Source organism: Sciurus carolinensis, chromosome 18 (assembly GCF_902686445.1).
Source record: "Sciurus carolinensis chromosome 18, mSciCar1.2, whole genome shotgun sequence".
NCBI classification, from domain to species: Eukaryota; Metazoa; Chordata; class Mammalia; order Rodentia; family Sciuridae; genus Sciurus; species Sciurus carolinensis.
Window position 1 is genome coordinate 23,458,041 of NC_062230.1, and position 24,937 is coordinate 23,482,977.

General features: G+C 48.6%; 1 protein-coding gene and 1 non-coding gene across 7 annotated transcripts in view; one reads left to right on the forward strand and one right to left on the reverse strand.

Moving 5' to 3' along the window:
* Slc5a11 (solute carrier family 5 member 11) overlaps positions 1–24,937 on the reverse strand; it is a 57,055-nt gene that overhangs the window by 15,419 nt on the left and 16,699 nt on the right. For all 6 annotated transcript variants that reach the window (XM_047534073.1, XM_047534074.1, XM_047534076.1 and 3 more), the window contains 6 exons: positions 23,443–23,547; positions 21,948–22,007; positions 14,562–14,666; positions 13,253–13,358; positions 9,603–9,683; positions 4,874–5,079 (listed from right to left, as the gene is read on the reverse strand). In XM_047534073.1, coding sequence (XP_047390029.1) covers positions 4,874–5,079; positions 9,603–9,683; positions 13,253–13,358; positions 14,562–14,666; positions 21,948–22,007; positions 23,443–23,547 — 663 coding nt within the window. The remainder of the gene's footprint in view (positions 1–4,873; positions 5,080–9,602; positions 9,684–13,252; positions 13,359–14,561; positions 14,667–21,947; positions 22,008–23,442; positions 23,548–24,937) is intronic.
* On the forward strand, positions 12,297–12,370 carry Trnat-cgu (transfer RNA threonine (anticodon CGU)). The gene has a single exon. It is a non-coding gene; the product is annotated as a tRNA-Thr (tRNA).

The following is a 24,937-nucleotide window of genomic DNA, read 5'->3' on the forward strand; positions in this document are numbered from 1 at the left end:
CAAACTAAATAGCTTTCTCTCAGCAAAGGAAACTATCAGCAATGCGAAGAGAGAGCCTACAGAGTGGGAGAATATCTTTGCCACTTATACTTCAGATAGAGCACTAATTTCCAGAATATATAAAGAACTCAAAAAACTCTACATGAAGAATACAAATAACCCAATCAACAAATGGGCTAAGGATATGAACAGATGCTTCACAGAAGAAGATCTACAAGCAATCAACAAACATATGAGAAAATGTTCACCATCTTTAGTAATAAGAGAAATGCAAATCAAAACTACACTAAGATTCCATCTCACCCCAATTAGAATGGCGATTATCAAGAATACAAGCAACAATAGGTGTTGGAGAGGATGTGGGGAAAAAGGTACACTAATACATTGCTGGTGGGGATGCAAATTATTGCAGCCACTTTGGAAAGCAGTGTGGAGATTCCTTAGAAAACTTGGAATGGACCCACCATTTGACCCAGCTATCCCACTCCTCGGCCTATACCCAAAGGATTTAAAATCAGCATACTACAGAGATACAGCCACATCAATGTTCATAGCTGCTCAATTCACAATAGCCAGACTGTGGAACCAACCTAGATGTCCTTCAATTGATGAGTGGATAAAGAAACTGTGGTATATATATACAATGGAATATTACTCAGCTATAAAGAATAATAAAATTATGGTATTTGCAGGCAAATGAATGAAATTGGAGAATATCATGCTAAGTGAGATAAGCCAATCTCAAAAAACCAAAGGACGAATGATCTTGCTGATAAGTAGATGATGATATATAATGGGGGTGGGAGGGGGGCAAGAGTGGAGGAAGGAGGGACTGTATAGAGGGAAAAGAAGGGTGGGAGGGGTGGGAGGGAAGGAAAAAATAGCAGAATGAATCAAACAACATTACCCTATGTAAATGTATGATTATGCAAATGGTATACTGTTACTCCATGCACAAACAGAAACAACATGTATCCCATTTGTTTACAATAAAAATAAATTAAAAAAAGATAATGTCTAGCACACAGTAATTGCCCTATAAATATTAGTTGCTGCTATCCACCTCTAGACTCTCAGACATAAAATTTCTAAAAATGTTCTTTTAAGTTTAAACTATTATTTTTCCTGTGGATAACTAGAATCCTCACTAAATCAGCAAAGAATCCTTAATGGAAGAGCATCCGGAAGTAGAATTTGTCCCAAACTTCACATGACGCCCCTAAAAATTTTTCAGTGTGTTTGGATGAATACCCAGTCGTGGGATTATTGCTTCATTAAGGTGCCAAAGGAATCAGATAGGAAAGAGTTTCCTACAAAAGATCTGAGGGAACTCGGGCCTCTCTTCCCTGAACTGGTGTCTCCAAATGTGGATTTAAGAGATAGCGGGATGATTTTAAGAGTAAGCGGTGCTGCTTGAAAAACCACAGGCCCAGGGAGGAGGTGTGGCCTTCCACAGGAAGCCCCAGCCCAGGTAATGGAACATGGCTCATGGGAACACTGGGAAGGAACTGAACACATACGAATCGCTCAGGTCAGTGATTGGCGCATTGCGGAGCATCCATAAATATTCAAATACCATTCCTTGCCAGTTGGGACTTTGCTTTCCCGTCTCCGCTCAGGACAATCTAGAATATCTGTCAGTTCATGATGGCTGCTGACCTGTCTTGCTCTTCATTTCTGCAGTGAGTCCAGGTAAAGGGCTGGCAGTGAGCGCGTTTCCTATCCCTGCCCCACCCAGGCCACTGAGCCAATGCATCCTTAGCCTCTGCGGAATCTGGCTCAGCAGAAACCCCTCCTGGTCAACTAGAGTCAAAGGTTAGAGGCGGGCTTGGGCTTCTGGGCCCTTTTGCCCTGATGAGCGTTTGAAAGATCAGATTCTCTTGGGCTAAGTCCTAAGTCTCTTCCATTGCAGAGGATGGAGGTGACCTTCAAGGATACACATGGGAATAAGAGTTTGCAAAACTATTTGTACAGATTAATAAATACAAGTTGGTGAGCCGTGTTAAGAATAGTAACATGAACCACGGTAAAAATGGACATGTTGGTAATGGTTTGTTTAATGTACCTGTAACAAAAGACTATGAAGAAATGTCTCATGCGTCTCTATTTTGTAATTATTGGGAACCCCATTTGACACATGAGGAAACAAGGCTCAGAGATGTGACATTGTGTCTCTACCTCCTGAAGTTGACCCGTGGATCCGTACTGTCTCTCAGGGACTCTCCTACCTGAGATTCGCTAAGGTGGAGAAAGAGGCTCTATTAAAGGGGCAGCGTATGTACATGGAGCACACCACTGCCTCAAGCTTAGCTCTTTCTGCAGACAACCCCTGGGTGGGATCTGGGTTTCATCCTCTGCACTGTCTCCTGCCTCAATTCAGTTGTCCAGCTCAAGATTGTTGCTTTAATTAGATTCTCATCAGCCCCGACTGTGCAATAGAGCTTCCAGAAGGGCACACAGACCTCTGATCTTTAACGTAACAGGAAGTCCCCCATTTGAACAGGGGACACATTCTCTGATTTAAATCGGTGCAGGGGAAGGGCCCCCCACACCCTTGCTGGTCTGCCTCATCTCCCCCGACCCCACCGGTAGCTGCTCCTCAGCTCCACTCAGGTCCATCCAGAGTTTCTCTGTGTCATGCAAGCAAATGCAAACTGCCTCTATTCTGCCCGCTTATCACACTGCACTGTCTTTTAATTTTCTTATTTTTTCTTATTTGCATTAAGACCTTTGCTCTGGCTGTGCCCTCTGCCACAGACTCTTTCTCCAAGGTCTTGGGAATATCTGCTCTTCTTCAAAGGAAGGCAGAGCAAAGACTCCTCAAAAACAGCAAAAACAACCATCACGTGATCCAGCCATGTCACCACGGGATATATATCCAAAGGGTGTGAAATCAGTATAATAAAGGGACACCTGAACTCCCCTGTTTAATGCAGCATGATTCACAATTGCCAGGCTATGGAATCAACCTAAGTGTCCATCAAGAGATGAGGGGACAAAGAAAATGTTGTGTTTATACACAGTAAAATAATATGTCTTAATTAAAAAGTATCCTGTCGTTTATAGCAACATGGATGGACATGAAGATTAAGTTTGTGAGCCAGGCTCAGAAAGACAAATACCATGTGATTTCATTCATATGTGGAATCTGGCAAGACTGAGAGTAGAAAGCAGTTAACAGAGGTAGGAGAGGGTGAGGGGAGGTGTGGGAGGAGACTGGTTCATGGGTACCAAGCCTCAGTTGGAGAGTGAGGTGGTGGACACCTGTGATCCCAGTGGCTTGGGAGGCTGAGGAAGGAAGATCACAAGTTCAAGGCCAGGCTCAGGAATTTAGTGAGGACCTAAATGACTTAGAGAGACCCTGTCTCAAAATAATGTTTAAAAAAGGTGGTGGGACTGGGCATGTGGCTCAGTGATTAAGCTCCCCTGGGTTCAATCCCAGTACCAAAAAAGAAAAGAAAAGCCACAGCTAGAGAGAAGGAATAAACTCTGGTGTTCTGTTACACAGAAAGGTGATTGCAGAGAGCAATATTGGAGCTTATACATCAAAATAGTTGGAAGAGAGGGTTTGGAATTGCTCCCATTTCAACAAAATGATAAATATTTGAAATGATAGATAAACTGAGTCTTCCAAGTTGATCATCACTCAAAGTATAAAGGTACTTGAATATCACATGTACCCCAAAGATATGTGATTATCTATCAATTAAAAATAAACAGGGGCTGGGGATAAAGCTCAGTTGGTAGAGTGCTTGCCTGCCATGCACAAGGCCCTGGGTTCAATCCCTAGCACCCCAAAAAACTAATAATAAAAAATAAATAACAGTTGGGTGTGGTGTCCCATGCCTGTGATCCCAGCGGCTTGGAAGGCTGAGGCACAGGGATCACAAGTTCAAAGCCAGCCTCAGCAACTTAGGGAGGCCCTAAGCAACTCAATGAGACCCTGTCTCTAATAATACAAAACAGGGCTGGGGTTGTGGCTCTGTGGTTAAGTGCCCCTGAGTTCAATCCCCGATACTGTATAAATAAATTTAAATTTAAAAAGAATAAAATTCCCCCAGAAGTCTCAACCGCACACCCACTGTCTCAACTCCCTTTCTCTCACTGTATTCTCTCAACTCCCTTTCTCTCACTATATGTTTTTTCTTTTGTTTTGTTTTTTTTCCTGTTTTTCTTTTCTTTTTTTTTTTTTTTTTTTTCGGTACCAGCGATTGAACCCAAGGGCACTTAACCACCGAGCCCTATCCCCAGCCCCTTTGAGCTTTTATTTTGAGACAGAGTCTCCCTAGGTTGCTGCATCTGGCTTCAAAGTTGTGATCCTCCTGTCTCAGCCTTCTGAGCTGCTGGGATTACTGGCCTGTGCCATCCCGCCCGGCTGTATTCTTTTTTAATGATGACTTTTAACATCTCACATAATTTGCTTATTTACTGTCTCTGTTGACTCTCAGCAGAAGACACACGCATGTGCGGGCGGAGCGCTGTCTCTGATGTGCCTCGCCCCTGGTGTCTGAGTGCCCCATGGAGGCCCTGGAACACCCAGGATAGTTTGCTGGACGATGATGTCCAACGTAAACCTTAACCTCCAGGTAAATGGATCAACTCCTTTGCCTATTGGTTCATCGTAGTCACTTAAACAGGATGGATTCAATTTCCCCCTTTGCAAAGATCAGCAGCTTTGGATTTGCTGCAAGTGCCAGGAGGAGCCAGAAGCATAATAACATGGAGAACCACAGAAAGGAAGGGTGTCAAGGAGCTGGGAAGACACACGAGAGGGCAGAGGCGGGGAGGGGGAGACGCCGGCTTCAGCCACCCTGCCGGCCACCCCAGGGAAAGAGGAGCCTTGGGGGAGTTTGCTCGGCCAGCTGCCCTGTACCTGATCTGTGCACCAGTACCAGAGAGACGGGATGGACATTCCAAACAGGATCCCGGGCCACGGGAGATCAGACTTCACTGGATCTCGGAAGATATGGAAGGCATCTTCTCGGGGCAGCCCGCAGCTGCTGTTCCCACTCCGGTTGCTAGCCAGGGCCAAAAAGTACTTCTCCTTCAGACCCTCCATCCCACCAACCGCAGCAAAGCCTAGAGCACAGAGGAAACCTCGGTTTGCTGGGAAATCAGATGGGTTTGTATCAAGCAGCAAAGGGACGCATGGAGCTGGATGAGGTCCTCACTGGAGCAGAGCTACTGAAAAATGTCAACCCCTTAAGGTGTCTTAACCTCTTTTCTTCTTTTATGCCTTTGTTCCTTACTGCGGATTGCTCCCCAGAATACTATATTTAAATGCACAATACAAAGCACCAAGAATTATTAAAAGGAAAACAAAAAACCCAGAAGACAATCATCAAAATATAGAAATGATACAATGTTTACTCCATTGAGAAATAAGATGCAGCAGTTTGTCTAGGAATGATTGAGTTAAACAGAAATGAGCAATGAAGCAGTGTTTGCCTGTATTGGAAGTCACTGTCATGGAGTACAAAAGCACTTGGGATATCTGTCAGTATCAAAGTCACCGGTGTTGCTACTACTGTGGCCCGTGGCCTACACTTATCATTGGAAATGATAAATTTCAATTATATGTTTGGGAAAATCAAGATTTTTTTTGACCCCAAGGTCACAGGTACCCTGAATTTGGTCCATGGGTCCCAGGTTAAGAAACCCCGCCTTCAGGAAGCCTTCTTTTGCCTTTGAGCTTCTCGGCTGCTCTCAATTCATGGTATCAAGGAGTGGGCCATGTCGTGGAGCCTTGTGCAAGTCCCGTCCACTCTCTGAGGTTCAATTTCTTTTTCTGTGAGTGGGGACAGTGAAGCAACCATCGCTGGCCTGGGGCAAGGACCACATGAGATGACGTACACAAAACGTTTATCACACAAAACTGAGCTATTCCAGAAAACGGACTGCTGTAGTTCACAGCTAATTTCATTTGTTGAAAGGATTCAAGATTGCTCTCACTAGATTACATTCTGCATTCTGGAAGGCCTCCCTGCCCCCTGCCCCAATGCTGGGGACTGAATCCAGGGGCAGTCTGTCACTGAGCTACATGCCCAGGCCTTCTTATTTTTTATTTTGAGACACAGTCCAAGTTGCTGAGGCTGGCCACAAACTTGCCATCCTCCTGCCTCAGCCTTGCAAGTCACTGGGATTAGTGTGTACGACACACACCTGCAATCCCAATAGCTCTGGAGTCTGAGGAAGAAGGATCACAAATTCAAGGCCAGCCTCAGCAACTTAGTGAGGCCCTAAGCAACTTAGCAAGACCCTGTCTCTAAATAAAAAATAAAAAGGGTTGGGGATGTGGCTCAGTGGTTAAGCATCCCTGGTTTAATCCCTGGTACCCCCCAAAAAACTGTTTTTACAGCGTAGTGTTTGACTTCCTCTATTAAATATGAAATGTAAGGTTCTTGTTTTATTTGAATAATTCATAATTGCAGGGTTTTTTTTTTTTTTTTTTCTTCTCGAAACTGGGGTCTCACTGTGCTGCTCAGGTTGGTATTTGTGAACTCAAGTAATCCTCCCTCCTCAGTCCCCTAAGTATTTGGGACCACAGGTGCCTACCAAGCACTACTTGGGAGATGGCTTTAACATTCTAAGTAATTAGTTTGAAAATAAATTCAAACTCATAATGAGTTTAATTTTTTGGTTTGTTTCACACGGGTAAGGCAATCAAATAGTGTTAGTGTGGGTATTTTTGCAAAATTTTAGTACTTTTCCATGATTGACTTTTGTAAAATCTTTCTGTGGATGCTGGAAAAAAAGGAACATTCACTATTATGATAATGTTTATTCATTTACATAAAATTCATAACTTCTAAATATTTTTGTTTTGCCCTCTTGTTCTGTCATGTGTTAAAGTATTTTCATACTACTTAGCTTTCTGTGAACTTCTTCTAACAACTTTTGCTTTTGTGTTTCTTGCTGCAATGTTATTTAACACACAAAGATCATATCTCTATTGTTAATTTTCTACTTTTCAATATAAAAGGTATTTCCCTCTGTTGGATCCTTTTTGCCTCATACTATGCTATTTTTACACAGACCACTTGCAAATGATATCAACTCAGTTGAACCCAAACTAGAAATCTTGAGTTTTGTTGAGGAAATAAACAATACCTAGCTGAGTAAAAGAATAATAGCACACAGCTGTAAACTTACCACGTCGATGATCACTGCGTTCAATAGAGAATTTTGTCTAATTTTTTTGTACTGTAATAGGTAATGCTTTTCTTTCTCTTTTATTTTTTTCCTTTTGGTTGTGACTCTTTGTTATTTCCTTTTAAGAAAAAAAATTCCTTAAACATATATATATATAAACAACTTTAAGAAAGAAAAATTTATTTTGCCTCATGGTTCCAGGGGCTTCAGTCTGTGGTTGGCCAGATCTATTGCTCTGGGCCTGGGGTGAAACAGAAGCAGCATGGGAGAAGGTGTGGTGGAACCAGGCTGCTCAGCTCCTAGCAGCTGGGGAACAGAGAGAAAGAAAGAGAGCTCTCTTTATAGTCCTCAAGGGCATGTGTGCCCCAAGACCCACTCCTGACAACGAGGTCCAAGGTCTATGGTTTCCACTGCCTCCCAACAGTCCCTGCGGGTAAGATACCATTAAGGGATTAGCCCATTGGGGAGATAAGCACCTCATGATCCAATCACTTTCCCAAAGCCCCACAGCTGAACAACATTGTGCTGGGGACCAGGCAGGATCCTGTAGCCAGTGTTATCATCTTTCCTAACCATAGTACAGTTATCGAAATGAAGAAATTAATATTTCCCATTATCCGAATATTTGAGTCCTCCCCTAAATCCATATGTTGGAATCCTAATCCCCAGGGTGATGGGGACTTTAGGATGTGATTAGGTCATGAGGGCGGATTCCTCATGAAAGGGATTAGTGCCTTAGAAAAGGGACCTCAGAGCACTAGCTAGCCCCTTCCTCATGTGAGCACCCAGCCTGAAGGCACGTTCTCATCCTACGGAATCTGCTGGCAGCTTGATTTTGGACTTCCCAGCTTCAGATTTGTGAGCAACGTTTGTTGTTACAGAGCCCGAGTGGACGATGACAGCTTTGGAACAATACTATTAACTACACCACGGACTCTTCAGATCTCTCCACCCATGTCCTTTTTCTCTTCTGGGATCCAAGCCAGGATCCAAGCCAGGATCCCACTTTGCATTTGTCTCCTTATTTTCCTCCACTCTGGGATAGTTCTGCTGTCTCTCCTTTATTTTCCAGGTCCTTGACCCTTTTGAATAATGGTTAGGTATCTTATTGTCCCTCAATTTGGATGTATCTGCTGCTTAGTCCTGATGAAGTTAAGATGCATATATTTTCGGCAAGAATGGCACAAACTTAGTCAGGTGCAGTGGTGCGCACCCTTTGTCCCAGCTACTTGGGAGGCTGAGGCAGGAGGATCATAAGTTCAAGGCCAGTCTCAACAACTTAGTGAGATCCTGTCTCAAAACAAAAAATGGAAAGAGCTGGGGATGTGGCTGAATGCTAGAGTGCCCCTAGATTCAATCCCCAGGAACAACAAGAAGAAGAATGGCACAGAGTCAACGTGCTCCGCTCGGGATCAGGAGGTACGTGGCATCAATATGTCTTATTACTGCCGGTCTTAACTTAGATCACTTAGTTATGGTGGTGTGCAGCAGTTTTCTCCTCTGTATACTGACTATTTTTCCTTTGTAACTAAGAACTATTTCAGATGCAATACTTTTCTTCTTCTTTTTTTTTTTTTTTTTCATTCTTTCTTACTAAGTTGCTGAGGCTGGCTTTGAACTCACGATCCTCCTGCCTGAGCCTCCCAAGCTGCTGGGATTACAGGCATGTGCCACTGTGCCCAGCTCAGGTGCCGTGCTCTGACATTCTGTGAATGTCTATGTCCTCACAGGCTTTCACCTACTAACTGGAGCACCGAGCGTTGGAGCACACTGGCAACAATTATTACTCTGGTGCTCCAATGGCGAATTTCTAGTTCCTTCATCCTGTCTATGTTGACTTATCAGAATTCTTCTGTAGGAAAGAGTTGCTCCTTTACCTCCTTTCATATATTTATCCAATCATTTATCCATATCCACATAAGAAGAGATATTAATTTTTACTTTAAAGAAAAGCATGGAAGCCAGGCTGGTGGCTCATGCCTGTAATCCCAGCAGCTCAGGAGGCTGAGGCAGGAGAATCTCAAGTTCAAAGCCAGCCTCAGCCAAAGCAAGTCGCTAAGCAACTCAGTGAGACCCTGTCTCTAAATAAAATACAAAATAGTGCTGGGGATGTGGCTCAGTGGTAGAGTGCTTGCACTGGGTTCAATATTAAGCACCACATATCAGTAAATAAAAGATCCACTGACAACTAAAAAAAAAAAAACTAAAAAATTAAAACAAAATAAAGTAAAATAAAGGTATTACTACAACTGAAAATATTTTTCAGGTCCATCTACAACTGAAAATATTTTTTATAAAACACCCAGAAATTTCCATGAGAACACAATTCTCTTTCAGCCAAAATAACCATGTCTCAAGCAAAGCCCCTGTGACAGGAATCTCATGCAGTGTGCTTTTTCACAACCGAGTGATACCGTCTTCCACCCAAGCAACTGTGAGACCCCACTTACTGTAGCCCATCAAGGTGAATGCTCCCAGGAGCATGATCCCAGTCTGCAGAGCGTCCGTGTAGATCACAGCTGCCAGGCCACCTGGGGGACAGACACTGAGGTGAGCACCAGGGACGCTGGTGGGGAGGGGTCACAGACGGACAAGAACCTACCGGAGACTTCCTAAGGCCGACTGATTGCAAGGCGGGAACAGTAACCTCCCCTGCATGCGTGGACATTCTGCAACGTGGGTCGCATTTCCCGTTATGGTGAGGAGAAGGTGGCCCTGTGACCTGCTCTAATCCTGTAGAAGTGACACGGTGCAGCTCTAAGCCTGGCCCTGCAGGAGCCCTGCAACCTTGGTTCTTAATCTCCTGCTGCCCTGAGAGCAGAATGCTCCAAGGAGCCCAGTCTCACCTAATGGGGGATGGTGGCAGCATGGGGGCACCACCTAGCCAGCAGCCATGCTGCCCACCTGCCATGGGAGGAGGCCATCGTGGTCCCACCAACCGTTCCCATCCAACTCCCACTCACTGAAGGCAGGTGAGGCCAGCGGGCCAACCACCCAGGAAGCCATGAAGGTGGAGGAATCAGGAGCCAGCTTTGTGGAAGCCCCTATACCAGTGGGTGGTGTGTCAGCAAAGCAGTGCCTCACCACGAGGACTGTCTCACCACGAGAACTGTCTCACCACGAGGACTGTCTCACCACGAGGGCTCTCTCACCATGAGGGCTGTCTCACCACGAGGGCTGTCTCACCATGAGGGCTGTCTCACCACGAGGACTGTCTCACCATGAGGACTGTCTCACTGAGGACTGTCTCACTGAGGACTGTCTCACCACGAGAGCTGTCTCACCACGAGGACTGTCTCACCATGAGGATTGTCTCACCATGAGGACTGTCTCACTGAGGACTGTCTCACCACGAGGGCTGTCTCACCATGAGGACTGTCTCACTGAGGACTATCTCACCATGAGGACTGTCTCACCATGAGGGCTGTCTCACCATGAGGACTGTCTCACTGAGGACTGTCTCACCATGAGGGCTGTCTCACTGAGGACTCTCTCACCATGAGGGCTGTCTCACCATGAGAGCTGTCTCACCATGAGAACTGTCTCACTAAGGACTGTCTCACCATGAGGGCTGTCTCACCACGAGGACTGTCTCACCATGAGGACTGTCTCACCATGAGAACTGTCTCACTGAGGACTGTCTCACCACGAGGGCTGTCTCACCACGAGGACTGTCTCACCATGAGGACTGTCTCACTGAGGGCTGTCTCACCATGAGGGCTGTCTCACTGAGGACTGTCTCACCATGAGGGCTGTCTCACCATGAGAGCTGTCTCACCATGAGAACTGTCTCACTGAGGACTGTCTCACTGAGGACTGTCTCACCATGAGGGCTGTCTCACCATGAGGACTGTCTCACTGAGGGCTGTCTCACCATGAGGGCTGTCTCACTGAGGACTGTCTCACCATGAGGGCTGTCTCACCATGAGAGCTGTCTCACCATGAGAACTGTCTCACTGAGGACTGTCTCACTGAGGACTGTCTCACCATGAGGGCTGTCTCACCATGAGGGCTGTCTCACTGAGGACTGTCTCACCATGAGGGCTGTCTCACTGAGGACTCTCTCACCATGAGGGCTGTCTCACCATGAGAGCTGTCTCACCATGAGAACTGTCTCACTGAGGACTGTCTCACTGAGGACTGTCTCACCATGAGGGCTGTCTCACCATGAGGGCTGTCTCACTGAGGACTGTCTCACCATGAGGGCTGTCTCACTGAGGGCTGTCTCACCATGAGGGCTGTCTCACCATGAGGGCTGTCTCACCATGAGGGCTGTCTCACTGAGGGTTGTCTCACCATGAGGACTGTCTCACTGAGGGCTGTCTCACCATGAGGACTATCTCACTGAGGACTGTCTCACCATGAGGACTGCCTCGCTGAGGACTGTCTCACTCCACTGCCCTCAATTTCTGAACAACTTTATTTCTAAGACTGGAAAAGGGATGTGAGGACCAGGCATTCAGAGACCCGTAGACTTTTTGAACAGGACCATGGTGGTCTGCCCACGAGGATCTGAGTGGGTTTTACCACCTAGAATAGTCTTTGCCAGGACATCATGGTGGCAAAGCCATCAGTCCCTGGGCAGAGCCGTCTCCCAGGCCCTCTCTGTTCCTGCCTCCTGCCTCCTTTCCTAAGGGGAAGGGACACTATCTGATGTGAACATGTGTTTACCAAAGGGCACAGTCACTGTGTGATTAAAAATAAACAATCCAGCGCGGGGGCATGGCTTTCTCCCCGATCCGCCTTCCTTATCAGCAGGGACAGCCTACTCACAAAGGGGACCAGCCCTGGCTTAGGTTCTCGCCCCAATTCTCCTCTACCCTGTATTGAATTCACCTGAAGTTTTTGAGAAACTAAAGTTTAGCATCACTTACACCCACCTTCATGTCTATGCTACTGTTTATTGAGCATTTATTTGAGATTTTTTTTTTGAACCCAGGGATGCTTAACCACTGAGCCACATCCCCAGCCCTTTTTATTTTTTATTTTAAGACAGGGTCTCACTAAGTTGCTGAGGCTAGCTTTGAACTTGTGATCCTCCTGCCTCAGCCTCCTGACCTGTTGGGATCTGTTGGGATTATTGGTGTGGGCCACCACACCCAGCAAGCATTTGTGATTTTGTACTTAGAATGTAGGTTCCAGGCTGGGGATATAGCTCAGTTGGTAGAGTGCTTGCCTCGTAAGCACAAGGCCCTGGGTTCAATCCCCAGCACCTCAAAAAATAAATAAATAAAAAATTTAAAAAATGCAAGTTCCTCTGGGGTAGAGAATTTTGTCTTTCTTGTTTATGTCTATGGTCCAATTCCTAGTATAGTGTGTGGCACATAATAGGTGTAAATATGTGTATGTATATATACATATATATGTATATATTCTTTCTCATAGAGATGAGAAATTGTGTGTATGTGTGTGTGTGTGACTGTACCTTTGTGGAGTGAATTATATTGTACCAAGAGGAAGCAGAGAAGGGTGAATCTGGAGCAGATGAGAAGGTGAACATTCAAAAACAGTTGGGGTGGCCAGGCGCAGAGGTGAACCCCTATAATTCCAGCACCTGGGGAGGCTGAGGCAGGAAGGTCATGAGTTCAAAGTCAATCTCAGCAACAGTGAGGTGCTAAGCAACTCAGTGAGACCCTGTCTCTAAATAAAATACAAAATAGGACTGGGGATGTGGCTCAGTGTTTGAGTACTTCAATCCCTGGTATCCCCTGCACAAAAAAAACAAAACCAGTCAAGGTCCTACTATGTGCAAGGCAACTTTTCTAGGACACAAGTCTCAGTGAGAAAGACAAAGCTGTCCACCCTCAGGCCCCAGAATTGCAAGAGTTAATTGTCCAGCTTCATATTCTGCATGTGAATACACATACTCAGCACTTAGTAGGTCCTCTACAAGTTTGGGGGTCCAGGAATAGGGAAAAACCAGTACATGGGGGTGTATTTAGAAATCCTTTTTCTTAGTGGGCAATCCTCTTTCTTTAGGTCATGGCCCAGATGAACCCTAAGCCTGGGGCGATGGAGTGGGGTTCAGGGCCCCAGGTCTGAGCACACGGGAGCATCAGAAGCCCCGCCCCCCTCCCCGCGCTGGCCCTGATTCTCGTACCTGCGACGGTGTACAGAGCTGTGATGGCCAAGAGCCCGACCACCGACAGGTAGAGATCCAGGTGCAGAGACTGCTGGATAAAGATGGCGCCCGCGTACATGTCCACCTGCGGAGACGGGAGTGTGACAGATGAGCGGATGGACGCGGGGATGGACGGGTGGACCTCGGCAGCACGGTCTCTCCAGGGTCAGGCCCCCGCCCAGAGTCTGACAACACAAAAGAACCCCACATGGCCTCTTCCTCCATCTCATCCCAGGTCAGGAGATGCCAACTGGAGCCGGTGGGCACGTGGAGACCCTGGCCCGGGCCAACGGGATGGGTTCCCGCTTCTGCTCTTGGTCTTCTCCCACTCCACCCTCCACCCTCAGCCTCCATGATTCTGTCATGGTCACGTCCGTTCTTCTCGCCATTAAAACTTCTGAGCAGGGTCTGGGGTGGTGGCTCAGTGCACAGCGCTTGCCTGGCACGTGTGAGGTGCTGGGTTCACTCCTCAGCACCCCATAAAAATAAATGAATAAAATAAAGAGATGGTGTTTTTTAAAAAAAAAACAACAACAAACTTTTGTGATCCCCTCGAATAAGGGCTAAATAAGTCAGAGTCACCTGCCAGGCCCTGTGACACGCCCGCCCCTCGGCTTCAGATTCAGGCTCTCAGAACATTCGGTTCTTACCCACGGCGTGCACGCCCAGCCCCCCAGCTTTTGCAGGTGTTGGTCTCCCATCTGAAGTGCCCATCCCCCTTTCTCTAGCAGGTTAACTCCTTCTGAGATGTGATTTCCCTGTGAGGCATCTGTCTGTTCTCAGGGGCTTGCAAGGGAACATTCCAGAAGGAGTTCTGAGTCTGTCCTTTGTGCCGGGAGCTGGCAAAGTGGGTGGTAGTGGTTTGGATCAGATGGCGCTCCTTCGCCTCTGCTTGCTGCCCTCTCCCCGGGCGCGTTCCTGCCCAGCCCCAGCTGCGGCCTGAGCCAGGCCTGCTGAGCGAGCCCGAGGCTGCCAGCGTCTGTTTGCCACTTTCCAGGAGCTCTGCCCTTCCAAAGGTCAGAGGGAGGCAGGTCCAACTTGCCCTCAGTACAGCTGAGGAAGAGCTAATCATTGCCTGACCCAGAGGAAGGTCAGAGTTCCCCCTCAGGCTGGTGGGGCGCTTGGCATTCCACACAATGACTCTGACCTCTCTGCCTCCCCTCTGCCTGCCTGGCCTCCCAACCTCCTCTGGCCTCCCCGAAACCACCTGAGAGGAGGGGAAAGCAGATGGGGAGGAGGCAGCCCAGAGAGCGGCGGGCAGCCTGGCCAGGCCGTGTCCCCAGCTTACCGATATCTTGGTGAAGATGTACATGAACAGGTAGATCACGGCCAGGGTGACGGAGATCCTGCTGCCACCAAAGCGCTTCCTCAGGTATTCCGGCATGGTGGTGACCTGTGGGGGCGAGAGCCCAGGGTCCAGCTCCAGCTGACTCTGGCTTGTGGCCCCCCCGTGGCCGGTCCTCTTCATGCCCACCCTTCCCCAAAGTCAGACTCACAGAGGGTCTTCCTGGGAGTCTTCCCGGGTCCCAGGAGTGGAGGAGCTGGGGCTCTGTGCAGGGGTGTGGACCCCACTATCACAGCCAGGGTGAGACATGCGTCTGCCCCCTCGAGGCTGCTGCAGCTGTTCTGCCTGGGCCGCGCTGGGGACTGAGGCCCTCCACCTCCAGCCCTTCCTTTAGTGTTTAGCTTGAGACAGGCTCTTGCTCTTGGCCCAGGCTGGCCCGGAACGTGTGATCCTGCCTCCCACGCAGCTGGGATTGCAGGCATGTGCCACTGTGCCTGGCACTAATATTTTTTTTTTTTTAATAGGTTTTTGAAAACACACACACACACACACACACACATACACACACACACACACACTCATACTTTCTTATTTACATAAACTTGTCTTAAAAAGAAACTTTAAATCACTACTGTGATAGAAAATCAGTGAAGAGCCTGGGCACACACCTGTCATCCCAGTGGCTCGGGAGGCTGAGGCAGGAGGATCGTGAGTTCAAAGCCAGCCTCAGCAACTTAGTGAGGCCCTAAGCAACTCGGTGAGACCCTGTCTCTAAACAAATTAAAAGAAAAAAAAAAAAAGGCTGGGGATGTTGCTCAGTGATTATTAAGCCCCCCTGGCTTCAATCCCCAGTACCAAAACACAAAAACCAAAATAACAAAACAACAACAACAATAAAAAAAACCCCATCCTAAATTTAAGGAAACCCTCAAAAATAAATACAGGAATGACAGGTCCATTTAGCTTCTATTCTCTTCCGCAACTTGTTGTTGTACATTAAAGATGTCCTTTTTTTGGGGGGGTGGGTACTGGGGATTTAACCCAAGGGTGTTTTTTGTTTTGAAACAGAGTCTCGCTGAGTTGTTTGCTGAGGCTGGCCTTGAACTTTCCACCCTCCTGACCTTGAACTGGCCATCTTCCTGAGTCGGGATCTCGGGCATGTCCACTCACCCCTCCTATTTGCCCCACCTATTTATTCTTTCTTGACGGAGCCGGAGGGGGAGAGAACTGCTGAGGGACAAGGCACACTGCCTGAGACATGCGACTTTGTCCCCGAGTTGCCCTGATAAGATCACCTCACAATGTGCTCACATTCCAAACCGTCACACACCATGCTGTGCCCCCCACACACGTGCCATTATTCCGAGTCAATTAAAAATGAAACATTTTGAAAATAATTTAAAAACCCGAAAGACTATGGAAAAGGAAATGGCGTCCATTTGAGATTCAGAGTAGCGGCCGGGGCCAACACCCAGCGCCACCTCCAGAGTCCCCGTGCTCCAAGTTCTGGCGGAATTGCTCTACTGCAGCCCTTTAGCCTGGCCTAGAAAGCAGAGTCTGAGGAAAGAGGAGAGGTGGCTGGAGGGTGGCGGCGGAGCCAGGCTGCAGGTCCTAAAGCCGCTGAGGAGACAATCGGCCAGCAGGCAAGGTGGAGAGAGAGAAGAGAGGAGAGGAGAAGAGAGGAGAGGAGAAGAGAGGAGAGGAGAGAGAGGAGAGAGAGGAGAGGAGAGAGGAGAGAGAGAGAAAGAGAGAGAGAAGAGAGAGAAGAGAAGAGAAGAAGAGAGGAGAGGAGGAGAGGAGAGTAGAGGAGAGGAGAGAGAGAAAGAGAGAGAAGAGAAGAGAAGAGAAGAGAAGAGAGGGAGAGGAGAGAGAGAAGGAAAGAAGAGAGGAGAGAGAGGAGAGAGAAGAGAGGAGAGAGAAAGGGGGGAGAGAGAGAAAGAGAGAGAAGAGAAGAGAAGAGAGAGAAGAGAGAGAAGAGAGGAGAGGAGAGGAGAGGAGAGAAGAGAGAGAAAGAGAGAGAGAAAGAAAGAGAAGAGAAGAGGGATAGGAGAGGAAGGAGAGAGAGAGAGGAGGAGAGAGGAAAGAGGAGAGAGGAGTAGGAAAGAGAGAAAGGGGGGAGAGAGAGAAGAGAGAGAGAAGAGAAGAGAAGAGAAGAGAAGAGAAGAGAAGAGAAGAGAAGAGAGGAGAGGAGAGGAGAGGAGGGGAGAGGAGAGGAGGGGAGAGGAAAGAGGAGAGAGGAGAGAGGAGAGGAGAGGAGAGAGGAGAGAGAAGAGAAGAAAGGAGAGGAGAGGAGAGGAGAGAGAAAGGGGGGAGAGAGAGAAAGAGAGAGAGAGAAGAGAAGAGAAGAGGGGAGGGGAGGGGGAGGGGAGAGGAGAGGAGAGAGGAGAGAGGGAGAGGAGAGAGGAGAGAGGAAAGGAGAGAGAAAGGGGAGAGAGAGAGGAGAGGAGAGGAGAGGAGTGGAGAGGAGAAGAGAGGAGGGGAGAGGAGAGGAGAGGAGGGGGGAGAGAGGGAGAGGAGAGGAGTGGAGAGGAGAAGAGAGGAGGGGAGAGAAGAGGAGAGGAGAGGAGAGAGGAGAGAGGGTGAGGAGAGAGGAGAGAGGAGAGAGGAAAGGAGAGAGAAAGTGGGGAGAGAGAGGAGAGGAGAGGAGAGGAGGGGAGAGGAGAGGAGGGGAGAGGAGGGGAGGGGAGGGGAGGGGAGGGGAGAGAGAGAGAGGAGAGAAGAGAGAGGAAAGCAGAGAGAAAGGGGGAGAGAGAGGAGAGAGAGAAGGGAGAGGAATGGGGAGAGGGAGGGGGAGAGGGAGGGGGAGAGGGAGAGGTAAGGAGAGGAGAAAGGAGAGGAGAGAGAGAAAAAGGAGGGGAGAGAGGGGAGAGAGAAAGAGAGAGGAGAGAAAGAGAGAAGAGAAGAGGAGAGGAGAGGGAGATAGAAGGGAGAGGGAGAGGAGAAGAGAGAGAGAGGAGAGAGAGGGAGAGGGAGACAGGGGACAGGGGGAGGGGGACAGGGGGACAGGGGGAGGGGGTGAGGGGGGAAGGAGAGAAGAGAGAGAAGAACAGAAGAGAGAGAGAAGAGAGGAACAGAGAGAAGAGACAAGAGAAAAAGAGGAGAGAGAGAGAGGAGAGAGAGGGAGAGAGAGAAGAAGAGAAGGAGGGGGAGGGGAGGGGAGGGGGCGGTTCCCAGGTGGGCGCTGTGTAGGAGGTGACCAGTGATCCCAAGGACCTGCCCACCACCCTCCCGGAGCCGCCCTGGCTCTAGCTGCCCCGGTGGCCTGTCCACACAGGGACGGTCTCTCCTTGGAGCCCCAGCAAACGCCCTCTGCCCGGGGACCCCCACGGCAGCCCTGCGGCCCTCCCTCTCTCATGCACTCCTATTGTCAGGGAGGGGACCTCGACACGTGCTGTCCCCCAAGCACGTCCACACTGCCGCCCACCCTAGCTCTTGAACAGCCCCCTTCGCTGAAACCCCCGCCACCTGGTGACAGCGATTTCCACTCCTTCCTGCCCCTCCTCTTCCTGTCTCTCCAGCCTTCGCCCCAAATTTGGAAACAGCTCCAACAATTACCCGAGAACTCCCAGCAGACACCACATGGAGAACCTCAGTGCTCGGGCAAGTCCTCAGCCTCAGCATCTCCAGGACCTCGGTCACCTCTGACACCCAGATGTCCATCAGCCCAGCTCTCTCCCTGGCTGACTGATGACTCCACTTTGGGACTTGACCAAGACCTCTGGTCCCTACCTGGTGCCTCTCTGGGGCATTGGATCATTCCTCATTCACCTCTGGATTCAGGTGAGACCGGGTGTCAATTCATTTCAACAAATACTGAGCGTCACCCCTGTGCCGGGCACCATTCTAGACACCAGGAGAAAACAGATGGTCCCCGTGCCCCCCACCTCCTGGGAGACACATGGCCTACTGCAACGATTCTCAACCAGGCAAGATTTTTCACCCCCACGGGAGTTTTTTGGCACTGTCTGGAGATATCCTGGCTGTCACAATTTGGGGAGGTGGTACAGGCACCTAAGGACAGAGACCAGAGATGCTGCTCAACATTGTGCCGTGCACAGAACTGCCCCACCAAACATGACACACTCATGACAAAGAACAACCGGCCTCAAATATCACTGGTGCCGAGGCTGAGAACCCCTGGTCTGGTGGAAGAGGCTTGTTGATTTAGTCATCACACAAGCAGATGCAGAATGGCAACCTGAGCAAATGCAACAGACGAGGAGACCGAACCCAAAAGGGAGCTGAGAACGGCTTTTCTGGGAGAACCATTGCTTGATCTAAAATCCGAAGGACAAAACGGAGTTAATGACCAAGTCAAGAAGGACAAAGGGAGACTTTTCGGCAGGAGGGGAGAGCCTTGCCATAGGCCAGGGAGGTAGAGACCTGGAGAGCAGGAGGAACTACTTGGGAGAAGGTGCCCGACCTGCGCCCGGTGCAGCTCAACACGCCCTTCTTACTGGATGGGAAATGTCCAGAAGGATGGAAATGGATGGAGAGGTGGGTGGCCCCTGAGAGGTACGGCTTGCTTTCCACGTTCATAAATAAAATGAGTCTCTAATTGCCTTAGTGGGTCATATTTGCATGATCCTATTTTGCAAACATGGTAGGCAAAAGTGAATTCTAGGTGGATGTGGAAAGTTCTAGAAAAAAAATATACATGGGAGAATACCTTTATTTGCAATAGGAAAATTTTTTTTTTTTTAAGCAAGATGTGGAAGGGAGGATAGATGTGACTCCAGTAAAATTGAGACCTGTTTCATCGAAAGGTACCAGGAGAAAGTGAATGGAGTTAAAAAAAGAAAGAAAAAAACTTGTGAACACGCAACCATCCTGAGGACTTATTTCTGGAATATCTGACGAATGTCTACAAATCAATAAAACAAGACTTGCAACCTAATAGAAAAATGGACAAAAATCCTAGACTTTCTGTTACTATGATAAATACCCAAGGTAGTCAATTTGTAAAAAGAAAAGGTTTGTTTGGGCTCCTATTTGAGTTTGGGTTCATGGTTTTGCCCAGGATGGGTTGGCTCCATTGCTCTAGACCTGTGGCAGCACATCACAGTGGGAGGGTGTGACAGAGCCAAAGTGCTCGCTGTATGGCAAAAGAGAAGAAGAGACTGGGGTCTCACAGTGCCCTGGAGAGTACTCCCCAAAGACCTATGCCCTCCCATAGGCCCTGCCTCTTAAAGTTCCCACCGCCTCCCAGTAGCACCTGGCTGGGCACCAAGCCTTTATCATCTGGATTTTGGGGACAGACCAGATCTCAATGGTAGCAGCAAGTTACAGCAACTTCCAAAGAGGAAATTCCAATGGCCAGAAAGCACATGGATAGACTCGTCAATCAAAAGCACAGTGCGATACCAAGTGCACGTGCTAGATGGGCAAGAATGTTGAAGACCCACATCTCAGCAAGGATGTGGAACTCTGGAGGGCGGGGAATCTCTCCGGGAGAAAGTTTGGCAGCGTCTTGTAAAACCTAAGATAGACATTCAGTGGCCCGGCAATTCCACTCAGGGACAGCAGGAGAGTCTCCCCATCCATGCATGTGTGAAATGAGGACACGGGTGTACACAGGCCCATGACAGCACTGTCCACCGCAGCTGAACACGGGACCGCCTGAGTGTCCATGAACTGCAGAATGGTTAAATGCATCAGGGTGTTGCATCCACATAGCAAAGAAAATCCATGCACCCAAAGAATCCATTGCCCTCTGGGGAGGGTCAGCGGAGTAGGAGCTAGAGAAGGAGGAAGGAGGGACAGGGAAGGGGAGGAAATGCCCAATGAATTTATCAAAATCATGCTGTGTGCACATGTAAGCACACCACAGTGAGTTCCACTTCCCCCTGTGTCTATTTGAAAAATCAATCAAAAATAAACAAATAGCCGGCTGTGGGAGAGCACACTTGTAATGCCAGTGGCTCCAGAGGCTGAGGCAGGAGGATCACAAGTTTGAGGCTAGCCTCCGCAACTTAGTGAGGCCCTAAGTAACTTTACAAAACCCTGTCTCAAAATAAAAAAATAAATAAATAAGGGCTGTGGCTCAGTGGTAAAGTGCCAGTCGAGTAAAGGAGGGAGAGTAGGGAAAGGGAGGAGGTAGGGAAAAGGAGGGGCACCAGGGACTGAAACGGATAGATCAAGTCCCATGCACGTATGCTTTTGTCAAAATGAACTCAACTATTACGTATAAGTATAATGCATCACCAAAAAAAAAAAAGAATATGTTACCCCTGATTCAATTTATGTACGATTATAAATAAAAGTTAGCTCAAACAGTATTGCTCAGGCATGAGCGATTACAGCTGCAAAGGAAAGTCAGGTAGTGAGCACTTCAGGAGGAAAGGAGGCAGGGAGGCCTGTGGTCCTCCTGAGGTTCCAGGGGGACACTATGTCCCAGGTTCTGCGGGGCGTTCATTTTACAACAGCCCGCCAAGCTACGCGTTGGTGTTTTATGGCTTCCCTGTGTTTATTTTTGCCATAAAAAGCAAACCGATGGCTTCTAATCTTTTCTCAGCACCCTGGTATTTGTGACCAGCGTGGGCTTAGTCTCTTCTTTGGATGTTTGCAGGATATTGCCCAAAGGCTGTCCAGAGCCAGGGGATTTCAATTAGTTCATCACTTTTGCAGAGCCGGGGACGAACACAGAGCCTGGCACCCAGGGATCCGCATCCCCAGCGCCTCCTCCCATCCCTTTTTGAGACGGTCTCGCTAATTTGCGAGGATTTGTGATGCTGTCTGCGTGCGGTGGCACACGCTTGCAGTCCCAGGGACTGGGGAGGCTGAGGCAGGAGGATGCTCTCAGGCTTTCCTATTATAAACCATGACAGCAGCCATCCAGTCTGGCTGTTCATCCTTCCGCCGCACGGGCTCCTTCCTCACTCAGCAGATGACGATGACTTCTACTTCTTTTGTGGGGGGTGGTGCTGGGGATTGGACCCAGGGGAACCCAGGAGTGCTTTACCTCTGAGCTGCATCCCCAGCTCTTTTTATTTTGGCACAAGTTCTCACTAAGTTGCTTACAGCCTTGATAATTCACTGAGGCTGGCCTCGAATTTCTGATCCTCCTGCCTCAGCCTCCCAAGTCACTGGAATTACAGGTGTGCATGGCCACACCTGGCTGAGATTGTTTTGTTATTTGTGTTTTGGCATTAAAACAATTTTGAGCCTACATCTTTGCAGCCTCTGAGTGGCCCATGTGTGCCTTGGTTGTTGGTTATGAGGCAGGAGCTGCTCAGGGTTCCTAGCGGTCTCACCTGTGCATCATCCCTCCCAGGGCTGGGATCTCTTATGGATGAGCCTGTCCATGAGCCTCAGGACAGGGAAGGCCAGCCCTGCCTTTCCCCAGCGTGCCTCCCCATCCCATCCCACCCTGAAGACCCTCAGACTCACCTGGCCAGCGATGTAGATGGGAAGGAAGATCCAGGCCAACATCAGCACAGAGAATAAGCCCTGCCCAAGAAAACAGTCAGAACTTGACTCCCAGCTCACATGGAGGTGCCGATTTGGATTTCCCTCTGCACCCTGAGGTAACCTGACCTGAACTCCACCTGATTTTGTCTTTTACTTACTGAACAGTTCACCTTCCCTGCCCTTCAGATTTCTACTTTTTTTTTTAAATAGGGAGAAGAGAATTAAGGAGGGAAGAGAAGAGTGGACTATAAGCCTTTGTGATGTCCTCTAGTTTTGTGTAGCCTAAATGTCACATCACCCTTTTAACCAGCTGTTCTTCCTCTCCTCCTGGGCAGTGGTGAAGGCAGACCTGGGCTCTAGGACATGCTCATGCATGGCTGGGGATGCTTGGAATGTTACTGAGTCTCATTCTGCTCACTTGTGAAATGAGAATTACAGTCCTTCACTATTGTACTACAAGGAAATGGGCAAGATGATATTTCCCAAGCAAGTACTGTGTGCTGGAACTCCTCTGACCCTTTATAAGCATTAATTCATTTATTACTTCATTTAATTCTCATACTGTCTCTATGTGGCAGATAGAGACTACTAAGTGACTTCTAAAACTGCTTTTTAGACCATCCAGGTTGGAGATGTAGCTTAGTGGCTCAGAGAGGTTAAGTAACTTGCCTAGAGTCACAGAGCTTATGAGCATTGAAGCTGGGTGTGAACCCAGGTAACCCGGTTCTAGTCTGTAATTGAATTTCATAATGCAATAGCACATGCAGCATACTTAAGTCTGAGCCAATGTAGAGTATGCACTTAAAAAATGTAGTCGCAATGAAGATGAAGGTCATCATTAATAAATAAAATACTTCTTCCCCAGAAAAAAATCATCCGGTGTGAACTCTGCTAGGTAGGAATGTGTCCTAGCTCATGGATATCACTGGGGTAACAAAAAAGACCAAATACCTCTGAGCTGTATCATTTTTGTGATGGTCAATTGCTGTCCCATGAGATCATCCTTTTTCTGCATCTGTGAGAGAGGGATTCTGAATCCTCCTCTCCCAGTCTCTATCTGTGGGAGTCTCCAAGCGAACACAGGACGTCTGAGACTTACAGACCCAACTGAGGTTTGCTGATGGGGCGACCTTGAAGCCTCCTATTTCTTTTTTCAAAATGTACTGTTCTACTTTTTAAAGTGCATCAGTGCATGCACCTATAATCCCAGTGGTTTGGGAGGCTAAGGCCAGAGGACTGCAAATTCAAGGTCAGCCTCAGAAACTTAGTGTGGCCCTACAAAACTTAGCAAAACCCTGTCTCTAAATAAAAATACAAAAGAAAGGCCAGGATGTGGCTCAGTGGTTAAGCCCTGCACCCCTGGGTTCAACCCCCAGTACCAAATAAATAAGCACTGAGAGCATTCACAGGATTTTTCCCCAGGTGCGCCCATCAGGTAGAGGGGGGATGCCTAAGTCCTGGGTGAAGTACTTACATTAAGCTCATAAGCAGTTACAGAAATACCCACAGCAGCCCCGGACCCCGCCAGACCAAGGAAATGTCCACTTCCAACGTTGCTGGCGAAAAGAGATGCGCCCACCTGCAGGGAGATGGATGCGTCAGATGGTGGAGCCGAGGCCTGGAGTAACCATCTTGTCCCCCAGTTCTGTCCAGGTTCCAAAGGGACCCAGGCAAGTAAAGCCCACCCTACTCTGTCTGGCAGCTTGGTTCAAGTTAGAGAAAGACCCTCCCTCCCCATGCTCCTATCAGAAATCGTTACAATACGTCTGCGCACCTGCGGTGCCGCTGTGATTTGCGCCCCCTAGAGGCGAACAGTGCACAGCTTGAACAACGGTGTGCAGCACCCCTGCGGGGGAGGGGAGGAGGACAGGTACTGAGTTCAATGCTTCCTGATGAGAACCAGGAAGCCTGTATGACTCCCCACTTCTGCTGCTCATGTCACCAGCCCTCCTTCTGGGAGAAAGCCCGGTGGTCAGAGACCCTGGTGTCAGTTGATTAGACGGGACAGCCCTGGGCTCCTGGCCCCAGCTGGGCCGATTATGTTGCCCCTTCTGGGAATCTGGAACAGGAAGACAGTCTCCTGTCGCTTGGACTGGGGGTGCGTGGACAGGGAGGTGTGCAGCGTGGGGCACAGAGAGGTGGGTGTGCTCATCCCTGCCAGTCGGCGAAGGCAGAGGAGGAGGGAGGTGTCTGGGGCTGAGGGGAGGCGGGGAGAGGAGGGGGAAGGAGGGGAAGGAACTGGAACTGGAGGGGGAGACAGGAAGACGGAACTCCAGGGCTCCGGTGCCTCTCTGACCGTCCAGTCCTCTTCCCCTGGAGATCTCTTCCACCCGTGGATCCATCTGTCGCCGGGATCACATCCTCGTGGCTGCTGTAGCTCTGTGGTTAGATTTGAAACCGGGACGCATGAGTCCTTCGACTTAGTTTTCCTTCATCACGAGTGTTCTGGCTGTTCTGGGTCCCTGGCCTTTCTGTATGAGTTTTAGGATCAGCTTGTGGGGATCTGGAAGCCGGGGTGGGGAACCCTGAGGTTTCCATGGCAATCACAAAGCATCCGTCAATCAACTTGGGGATTCTGTCACCTTGGCGGTATGAGTCTTCAAACCCAAGGACACGGGCATCTTTTCAATTCATTAGCTCTTTAAAGCTTTGCCAATGATGTTTTCAGGGTGTTATTATCCACCTTTTGTCAAATGTATCACCTTTAACAAACGTAGTTTTCCTTTTGATGCCATTGTTAATGGAATTATTCTCTTAATTTCATTTTCAGATTGTTCATTACTAGTATATGAAAATACAAGGGATTTTTTTTTTTTTTGTATTGGGGATTGAACCTGGGGTGCTTACCCACTGAGTCACACCCCAGCCCTTTTTATATTTTATTTTAAGACAGAGTTTTGCTAAGCTGCTTAGGGCCTCGCTAAGTGGCTGAGGCTGGCTTTTAACTTGCGATCCTCCTGCCTCAGCCT